The 11,452-nt window shown below is 31.7% G+C and overlaps 1 protein-coding gene across 2 annotated transcripts in view; it reads right to left on the bottom strand.

Annotated features, from left to right (window-relative positions):
- Window positions 1–4,102: 4,102 nt before the first annotated feature.
- LOC143067492 (neuroglobin-like) overlaps window positions 4,103–11,452 on the bottom strand; it is a 39,259-nt gene continuing 31,909 nt past the window's right edge. For both annotated transcript variants that reach the window (XM_076240800.1, XM_076240801.1), the window contains exon 3: window positions 4,103–4,437. In XM_076240800.1, the coding sequence (XP_076096915.1) occupies window positions 4,264–4,437 (174 nt within the window). In that variant the 3' untranslated portion in view covers window positions 4,103–4,263. The remainder of the gene's footprint in view (window positions 4,438–11,452) is intronic.

The raw sequence follows: 11,452 nt of genomic DNA, 5'->3' as shown, positions 1-11,452 counted from the left end.
TGATAAAATAAAAGTAGCTTTTTGTGGCGTTGATACATTCGTGTGACGCACACTTCAAATATATTGTGGTATACTTTCGTAATTTCATAGAAGGTGTCCGTTATTATTCTGTTGTTTGTTTGTTGTAATGTATTTTATATAACAATGTATTTCTCTGTCTTGAGTGTTCTTGAGTTTATTTGTACTGTATTCCCATCACTTAAAGTTGTCATTTTAGCGGTATTCTTAACATAGCCATGTACGTTGGAGGTTTTGCTAGCCATAAAACAAGGATAAACTCACCATTTTTCTTCAATAAAATGTCAAGTCAGGAATACATCAGTTAATATCAAATAGTCCGTTTCTATGTATGTTGGCGTTTGTTTTTGTATCAGTTCAACTACAAAATTTCCTTAAAATTACCATTCAGGGGCAGCAACCTAAAAACGGGTTTTCATCTGAAAATTTAAGGGTAGATAGATCTTAACCTGGTGTTTTACTCCACTGCTCTTGATGACTAAGATTAACAAAAGACGTTTATCTCGGAGTAGCATTTCATGACAGGAGACTTTGTTCTACATATTTTTGTTTTAAGTCCATCTTACTCATTTGGACATTTGAGATATTGCCTTTACTAGTCGTCCCTTGTGGTCCCTTGTCGCTTTAATTTTCCTAACGATCATCTACTCTGAAAAACTAATGAACCAATTTTAACCAAAATTAAGATGAATTCTCCTTAGAGTATTTATTATATTTTTTCAGTCGGTCAGATAATAACCATGGAGAAAATAGAACATAATTGTAAAATGCTTTATTATCTAGTAACATTATAGTAAGAGAAAATCTGCCAGAGGCAAATCTGTTAAACCGGTCAAAATCTATCTAATTCTCGTTTCCACTGAAAATTTTAAGATTCAATCCCATAGGAATTATTGTCCTCTGACAACTATTTTTTTTTATATTTTTGTGATTTTGTCTATCATATCGAACCCCAAAAGAATTGATTGGTAGAACATGATCAGTAGTACAAAATCTACATAAAATTTCAATATGACATACACTATTGGATGACAAATTTTCGAGTTTTCGTGTGTTATCTTGAAAAGTTTAAGAGATGGGTTGAAACTGTAAATAGCAGAAAAAAATCAATGATCAATAATATAAGGGCTACACGATACCAAATGACAAAATACATTGGATGACTTTCGATAGTAGTTAATGCCCTTAAATTACAATTTTTGACTATTTAGTTTATGTATATCATTCCAAAAACTATAAAAGATAGGTAGAAAATAGACACAGCAAAAATTATCGGCAATGCTAGATCTACAAAAATTCAAAAAGATTCTAAACAATTTGATATTCGGTAATACCATATATTTCCACCATCTCTATTTAATCATTACACTACTATTGTAAAATAATTTCAAAATATAATATCTGTAAAAGCATGGTCAGAGCTCAAAGAAATGAAAGCAGGAAAGAAGCAGGAATAATTTAGTAATATTTTAAAGACTATATGTCCGCCTACAACACTGATGTGCATGTCACAAGCATGATATGAACATCGAGCAGCGCGAGTCCGCATCTTCTATAGGCTATGGTTTGAATGAGACATCAAACTGGGATCTTTCAAAGATATTCTATAATAAGGTTTGTTTATAGGAATTACTGGGAATTATAAGTTCTACCTATTTTTAACAAGAAAGAAAAGAAAATAATCTAACAGAGAAATCAACGACTTTCGCGAGTAGAAAAAGTACGCGAATATAAATCGTCGCGAATATGTAAAACTTGGATGGTTCCTTATTAAACTATATCCAGTAAATTAAAAAAATCGCGAAATTAAATAACCACGAAGTGGACTAGGAAGGGTAAAACGTGAAATAAATTATCCGTGAAAATAAGTTTGTTTACAGTACATGAACGGTTAATGATCTTACAAGCCGTACCTTGAATAATTTATAACCTTTTAATGCCCTTTTGTGCATGTCATACGAGGTCACAATAATTTGGTTATAAGCATCCTATATATAAAACGTCGCATAAGTCCATATAAATGTATACTCTATTTGGTCATGATTCATTTTTTGTTAAGGAACAAGTCAATAGATTCGCGTTCGGTTACCCCCTTGTAAAGTCGACAAATATGAAGTGTACACGTATATATTGGTAGCACAAGACCATGATAAGGGTATAGAAACAAGCATGTTATATAATTGTTTAGTCTTTATCAAACAATCACGCTGAGCAAGGTCACCCAGAACTTTGAAGGAATACTAGTACCCTAAAAATTAGAAAGTCGGGCACTCGTTGTAGCGTTTAACAATATTTTTATAACAAAAAACCGACATCCAATGTAAATTAAAAGTCAGACCAGTACCAGAACTTTCATAACCTTTCTATGTATCACTCTTTAATAGACTACATTTAGAAGAAAAGAAAGAATCGACAAGAAATCACGTATCAAGACTATTATAAATATTTTCCCTAGAAATCTACAATATGGTGTCGATCAAAACGCGAGGGACAAAGTCACTGAACTCATCTAATATACCAGTTTTGTCAGCCAGACTTTTTTTTCTACTGTTATCTAAATTAGTGAGTCAATCGCGAATAACAGACGACCCGAAAATATCTCATTTTACTGAAGAATGTAAAGGGTGAAAAGTGCTTGTAAGTTTTAAGCTAGTGACTTTGAAGAACCAGTGTCGCTAGCTGCAATCTACTAGTACTAGTATAAAATTGGTGTTTTTCGTTTTTGGGTGAATTTGTATTGCTGATAATTTTTCTGTTTTATTTCTCTCTTTCTAATTACGTTTATTCCAAAAAAAACCGCAAAAATCTGTAGAATCATTATTTAAGGCAAGTCTACAAAAGAATTGTCAATAACACTAGAACCACCACAGTACAAAGGGCTGGATAAAGAACGGGTTTGAAGGGCTCTGAGGACACAACACTACTTAAGATTTTGACAATTGAAGGTAATCTATTTCTCATGTAGAACCTCCTCAGTATTGCGAAACATTTAGATTTAATCAAACAACATCCCTGAAGTAACAAATTTAAAAAGTAAAATAGTTGATATACAATAACAAAGATATCGATGCTAGAGTTATGTTTCCATTTATAAAGCAATTAATCTTATCGAAAGCCACCATGTCAGTTTTAAATCTGAGCGGAAACACTAAAGCCGGTAGTTTGAATACGACAGCCAAATGAAACAGAAACAATCCTATGATTTACCAATGTAAAAATGTGTCATGATGACTTATTTAAAAGTACAACTGTATAATATGATAGACGTCCATAAAACAAATAACACTATAAATTTGAAGCGCTTTTCTTGATTAACCATCATTATAAACGCTTAAAATCAAACATGTGAGCGTATAATATGTATAAATACTCGATGTACATGCATGGGAGGGATATAAATCTCCTTTGGTCAACTTTGTCTGAGAGATTTAGTTTTACAATATATACTTATCTTTTTTACGAAAATATTTAAGAAATGTCTTTTTTAAATCATGTCACTGAGTGTTTTGAAAAAATAAACATTTCAACTATCACTCTTGTTAATGACTGAATTATAAACAGTGTCTGTGTTGACCTCTTTCTCCTAATCGCGATTACATCACATCACCTTATAATATAGCGATATGGTCAATACGCTGTTGTCTGTGGTATCAATGGTTGTGCCCCAGAATTAAGATTTGGGGTGAGCTTTTAGAAAACAATATTTGAAGCACTGACAATACCGTATTTATGTTGTCACTTTATGGTAAACTTATTGTAATAAATGGTGTTGCACTTTGGGCTGTTCCAAAACTGTGATTTCCATCAAACTAGAACAATGAATTAAACATGAAAGAATGGAATATATGTTATTTCATACTTCCTGGCAGTATTCTAATAAAACGATCATAATGTTAAATCAAATATTCTGTTTACTTTATCTAAATGACTCCATGGAATTATTTCCACAGACAAAGAACCATTATGTCTAAACCTGTTCTCAGCCACAAAACACAAAAAAACAATTAAATTGGATATTAATATAACTACTCCAACAAAAATATCTAACGCAAAGTTAAAGACGGAATGATAAACTACTATGCTGGACAGTTTAATTCCATAATTTATTTCACATGAAGAGTAACATTTAAAATGTAAATATATTAATAACTTTTCTAAAGAGCTCATGACACTTATTCTCGTGAAATCGTTATAAATGAATTTAGTATACATCATTATTCACTTTACCACCACCTTAATCCTGTTTCACCGGTCTGCGTACACACTATAACCTTCTAAGTCCATATCAGGATTTTCCATTCCTCTTTTCATGTGATAACAAATGTACATGTATAACTTTTTCCAAGCTTCATTTACTTCTTTTGTATATTTGTCACCCAGTGATTCTTTTAAGCCATGATTTAATGAAGGCCATAACCTCTGAAATAGAATTAAAACAATAATCACAAATCTCAAAATAGTTTTTGACGAAATTTCAAAAAAAAAAAACGATAGACATATATATCGGAAGAAAATGTTTGAGCTTCCAGAACAAAAATCCGCACCCAAAATCGTTTATCTGATTATGAGTACGAAGTGAATAAATACAATGAAAGTTATATAAAACAGCTAGGGTTTAAATACAATTTTTATTCACAATGTGCGATGGTGCCCGTCTTCATTCAAACATACTGTTCAGACGGATGGATGACGAGATGTTGGAAATACAAAAATGATAATCGAATAAGGAAACTGTAAAATAGTTATGATATGTACTATACTTTACTTGTCCGGGGACTTTCTATACTAACGGGACTCGTCTCTATTGATTTTAACTGATTACTAAGCCGCCTGTTTAAAGCTTCAACCAAACAATAAACTTAGTTTCGTATCTCTGATATACGATGCTGGTAATTATTTGCGTATTACACAGGACATTGGGATTATATAATTATTAAATTAGTTGTTAATATAAAATCTGATTCATAGCCATTTATGATGAAAAAAATAAAAGATTTTGAAAGAATAATGAAATATTAAGCTTAGAAGTACTGTTATGAAGAACACCCCTGGTTGTGTAAAATGGTTTACTTATCAAACAAGATGGTGGCTACTGAAAATTCAACGAACAAATACTTCAAAGTTCAAAGATCAATATTTAAAAATCAATTTGAGAAATCTTTTGAAAAACAAGTTTGCAATGACAAAATGTATAAAATTTCATCAAACGATTTTTTTTGTCAAACTTGAACATATAGCTATCATGTGGTTATGAAGAATACTTCGTTAATGTGAAATGATTCGCTATGAAGTCACGTGGACATCAGCTACGGCCGAGATCACACTAATAATTTGTATAGACATCGTTATAAGTGACCAGTCCCGTTAGTATAGAAAGTCCCTGACTTGTCGTAGTCAAAACCTCGTCTTCTTAACCTAAAATTTTCACTGATTACAATTTATCACATTAAAAATTTACTTGAAATAAACATCACAACGGCAGTCATTTATTGAATCGGAACTGCTTATCTTTAGGGACGACATCAAAAGATCGATGTAGGATAAAAAACTTAAATCAAATAGTTTGGGGGTGGGGGGTCAACATTGCTGCAAGTTTTGTTAATCTAAAATCGATTTTACATATATCCATATAGGTAAATCAATTTTTCCCAAATTAAGTTAAGAAGGGGGGTAGGGGGGTCAGCGAAAAAACTATGTGAATTAAGTTTTTTATCCTACATCGAACTTTTGATGTCGTCCCTTACAGTTGTAGCACATGAAGAAGACTTAGTGTTTTAATGAGTTTCCTTTCTACAAATCTTGACTATTCTGTACATCGGTTTGTGAACTGTGATTCAACTTGGCGGTACTGTTTTTCAAAAAATGGTTTTTGATTACTTTTCCTCTCCCTCTATATATCTTACTCTTTTACTGAGTACGATTACTTTACATTGTCCGTAGTTAATAACATAATTTATCAGAGTGATAGATTCTATTGGTTCAGGCATTGTGATACTTTTCTGAAATATCCATTTGTTGAAAACCTCATATTTGCATTGTATGCTTAAACAAAGAACAAAACATTTCATATTTTTTTAACTTAATTTCATTTTAATATGCAGTTTGTTAAGAAACGGGATGACTAATCCTTTCTTATTGTCGATTGTCGAATGATCTGTCCTTGATAGTGCTAATTCATTGTTTTTTTTAATGAGTGTTCAGTTATCAGTGTGCTTGATACACTAAAACCATATAGGATTTAAAAAACCTAAATCAAAAAATTATTAATTACAATAGAGAAAAAGATGGCACACATTGGTTAACACGTATATTTCAAACAAATCTTTTGACAGTAATATAATTTATTAATCAGACATGTTTAGGAAGTGTCCTTCAACTCATTTGAATGAATAGACTTAATGATCATGATAATGATTATACTGTTCATATTCAATAACTACGTCTGATTTTTAATTGTTTGTCAAAACGATTACACATAAATTGAAGATTGAAATGTTAAATTCAATTTGGGCATAACTAAAAATCTTGTCCATTGTTTTTACCATTTCTGTATGAATCTACATGGAGAGATTAGAATCTAGTTCACCAAGGGTTCAATCAACAGGTTAAAGGAGCACTAGCTGTCAAATTCTTGTTCACTGAATTGACTCAAATTCTCATATTTTATTCATGACAATAGTCATATTAGCGAATAGACATAAATATACATACAAATAGATAGCGAACTCGTGCATTTGCATTATATAGGTCAAAATGATATGTTTGTTGTATCAAATAAGTCAATCAAATGATTTGCCTTTGTTTCACATTCAATGTTGACATTCTTTTCCTTTTAATAACTGAACACGCACCATTCATGTGTTATCAGTTTATAACTAACAGATTAATTTGATTTTCACATAAATACGGATTCTGAATCAATTCAGTCAAACTATTGACTTGCCAGAAAAAAATTCATCATCAATATTTCTAAGCTAATTTTTTACAAAATTGAACCATAACTGCGATTTAGTATTTCCCTATAGCACTTTCATTATATTGATTGAACAAAATAAATCCTCTTTTAGATCTTTTATATATCTCGTAGCTAGTCCCCCTTTACATACTTGGCACATGCTTTTAGTAATTGTAAGCATATATTGACACATATCGTTTGTAATTGTTTTTTTATGTGCCTCTGTTTTAGTGGATGTAAGTGGCTTTCTGAACAGATTTTTAGTGAACGTTGTTTTATACATAACTTGCTGTTATTTCATTGGTCTACACTATATTAACCCGTCACATGTTAATGATAGTTACAGTCGTAGCTAAACGTTTTGTCCGTTAGGGAATACTACTATGGCATTGACCTTGAATATATGAATTCAAGTAAGAACTTAATCCTTGGAATCTATCAAACTCCCTATGTTCGGCAGTCCCCATATATTATTAGTGTTCCTTTATCTGTCGAAGAAAACCTACACCTTCTTGTGAAAAGTTATTTTAGGTAGCTCTTTCATTCTATTTTCATATTATAGTTTAAAGGAAATGTCAAACTAATGGGTCAATATTCAAGAATGTAGTCTCTGAAATTAGTCTGTATTTTAATCGAAATGAATCAAATTTCTCTTTACATGTCAATTTTGATGATAATTTATCACATCTATCAGTAGAGTTTTAGAAATTTGTTGATGTTTTCGGAAAGACGTTCTAAATAATGAAAATGCTGTCAAATACATTTAAGTCTTGGGAATGATGACGTTAACTTTTGGTATTTTAACTATCTTTTAGTAACTTGGAGTACTCTGAGATCTGTATTTTGTGTCTTTTTTGAATTTGTATATGTTTTGTTTTAAAACCGATCTTGTAACTCGAGACCTTTAAAACTGATTTGTACAGTTTGTTTTCATGTTGTATTGTTTAACATTGTTTTACATAGTTTACTTTATACAGTATTTGATTCAAATACATTGAATTGGAATGGACAATAGGAAATCTTATGTAGGCCCTTTCCATATCAAGGTTTGAAGGTTTGAGCACTCACAAACATATTTTACCACGCTATATGTTTTTGTTGTCTGTTCAAAGCCACGTGTCTTCAATCTAGTTTTTTGTTTTTTTGTCAAAACCAATTAAGCTAGTTATTTTCTTCCTTATTGTTCACATTTTTTCATCTTGGGGCCTTTTCATAGCTGATCGTACATAGCTTTAATATCATCGTCTGTTTTTCCTTTATTCGAGCGTCACTGAGTAGTTATATGATGACGAAACACGCGCATGGCATACACAATCATACGGTTTTTCTTCTAACAGATAACAAAGAAAGGTATAATGCGGAAATTGTATGCATTGTTCACGGTAAAAACGATGACAGTTGAAAGTTTTTCTGTCTAAGTTTTTTTTAACTCTTTAATGCCGTTTCCTGGTAGGTAGTAAACAATGCACAACCATATATATATAATACAAGCTTTCATGTTAAAATACCCTTTTATTAACACCCTTTATTTGTGTTTGTAAAGAACATATTGCCTTACTTTCATGATTTCTACATAACAAATGTGTACTTTTGATTAGTATTTTGTGTTGAAAACAACATTTTAAAAGTATTGATTATTTAGCTTTTCATTTATGCAAAATTGTTACAGGTAACTGTGCTCAGGAATTTACTATTACTACCATAACTTTGTAAAAATGCGGCACAATTTTAAATTTTCACCCGCTTTAAATAAGTTGCTCATCTTTTAAACTCAACATTTCTCGAAAAGAAAAATGAACAGTGCAATCCGTCAAAATCACAGGTCTTGATTTTTATTTTCGTCAGTGAATGCAATGTACAATATTTATTTAAATGTTCCTGATTTTCTATCATATGCATGTGAAAAATGATAGAAGCCGTATCAAAGTTCTACAAACAATCATACCAAAGAGGATTGTAGGTGATTTTTCAATTGTGAAGAGTAATTACACAGTAGTTCTGAAAGTGACACATGGAAAGACATGATTAAATGGAATAATTATTCAAACTAAATACTAAAGTAGATAAAATACAGGACATGCCTTATCTGATCTTATCTTATGCCTTTCTGTAGTCTATCTAACTGTACTTTTTTTTAGTTTTTGGTATACTTGTACACACATCGGATTTCTAGTTACACCCTTATATTATTTAAGTGAGACTAGAACACACCCGCGAAATCGCGGGCATAAACAGCTTGTGAACTGTTGTAGGATCATGTTTGTAAAAGATATTTATGTATCATGGAGAATTTCAGAAAAAGTATCAAAAGCCCTCTCCCTTATTCCAAAGTTCGATATTTGTTTCCTTTCTGTTAAATTCAACTATTTTCGTGTTTCTGGCCTCAGACCACAATTATTATTCTCCTTTGCTACAATGCTCTTTTGGTAAAAGTCAAATTAAATTAAAATTTTGCACCGCTTCAAACATGAAATAAATGTAACTAATTATATATCGACCGTTATTAGTCTAACAAAATATGCTTCTAGGACGATCAGATCCATCAGTGCTTTTTGTTCTGAGAGCCTTATTAACATGCCAATGGTAGGATATGAATCTTGTATAAATGACTAAGACCGACTAAGGCTAATTTGAGGGGTGGTCGGAGGGGTCCTGATCCCGAAATTCCGGTCTTAAAAACATGAAATCCAAAGATGCAGAATTTAAAGAAATTCATATCCCGAAATATCGAAATCGAAAAATATATTCCTGGATCCCGTATTGATCAATCCCCAGATCCCGAGCTTATAAACACCCGATCCCGAAGTCCCGAAAAAGGTCCTTCCTCCCTCAAGTCTCTACCCTACTTTCATTGTTGCCAAATCACTACTTTCACTTTTAACAATAAATTTTTATGCCCCATTTATGTGCAATATGTTTTCTAGTCTGTACATCCGTGCGTTCGTTCGTTCGTGACGTCCGTCCGTCTGTCCCGCTTCAGGTTAAAGTTTTTAGTCAAGGTACTTTTTGATGAAGTTGAAGTCTAATCAGCTCGAAACTTAGTAAATATAGTGCCGAGGTGGCATCTGTGTACTATGGACACATTATTGTTTCCACATGTCTTACTTATTTTAATATATATGCAACTGGTATGACCCCTTATATAGTAAATATTTCAAAGAAAACAGTAGACAGAATACAGAGAGGATCTATATATTAAAGTAGCATATCGCAGTTTACATGTAGATAAAACGCATAACATAATTGTCCTCTCTAAGGAGGTATAATAGTTGTGGTTCTTGCGATATAAACACCATGATATGGAGAACGCTCTGATTGGCTTATTTATTTTTCGATTTTTGTTATCTATCATACGATTGGTTGTTTTAAACCGGAAGTCTTATCTATGACTTAAAGTCAGTCTGATGACGGAATCAATATCCGGACTCCTTTTTTGTCGTTTTTCTCCAAAAATAACTCAATCTGAATTATCATAAGAATGGATGACAAATGCGAATATGCATGTTACCTATAGAATACAGAGGCATGGTGATTAATTAATCGTGGAAAGAAGAGAAGCGACACACAAAATGAGGTCTTCTCGTTTAATAGTATAGATATCTAACATGCATGAATCAAAATCCAAGTATATACAAGACGTGTGAAGAATTTATATGTTATAGTTCAATAACCGAACAGCCTGTATTGTCTGCTACATTCATTAAACATCTCTATATTTACTGTGTCTATAAATACCTTTGTACCATATGTATAAACACAATCAACGGCACTATAGATATAACATTTTCAGAAAGTTTTGTATTTTATCAAGATGAATTTTTTATTGCAACATCAAAGTTTTCCTATCCGGTAACAAAGAAAAACAATAGGCAGTAATGTAAAAAGATTATATCGAAGTGTTTGTATTCCAACAAAATTTTGACGCCGAGCAAAGTTGTCCTCTGCCAGTAAGAAATAAAATGACATAGAAGTAGTATCATTTAGCCGCAAACAGATAAGGTTGCAGGCAATTTAACCAGAGAAGACAAAATAATACATTGATTGAGATTGTCATATACAAAAGCAGTGATAAGGTTATTAAGTTTGGTGATAGAGAAATAAAGGTAACAGTAGTATACCGCTGTTTGAAAGTCATGAATCGATTGAGAGAAAACAAATCCGTATACACTAAAACTGAGGTAAACACATCAACTATAAGAGGAAAACAACGAAACACCAGAAACACTGAAGTGCAACAAAAGAAAAAAAACTAAACCACAATTCAACACGCAAAATAAACGAACTATAATAAGATAACAACTGCTATGTTTGGAGCCTTGTATAGCTTGATATTCGGTGTGAGCCCAGGCTCCGAGTTGAAGTTAGTTCTTTGACCTATGATGATTTACTTTTTAATGATCTTTAATAAAAAAATTAAAAAATATGAGTCAAATTTTAAATAATTTTGGTTTGAGTCTTATGTGTATTAAATAAATATAG

This window comes from Mytilus galloprovincialis, chromosome 3 (assembly GCF_965363235.1).
Source record: "Mytilus galloprovincialis chromosome 3, xbMytGall1.hap1.1, whole genome shotgun sequence".
NCBI lineage: Eukaryota > Metazoa > Mollusca > Bivalvia > Mytilida > Mytilidae > Mytilus > Mytilus galloprovincialis.
This window is presented reverse-complemented; position numbering and strand designations above follow the sequence as displayed.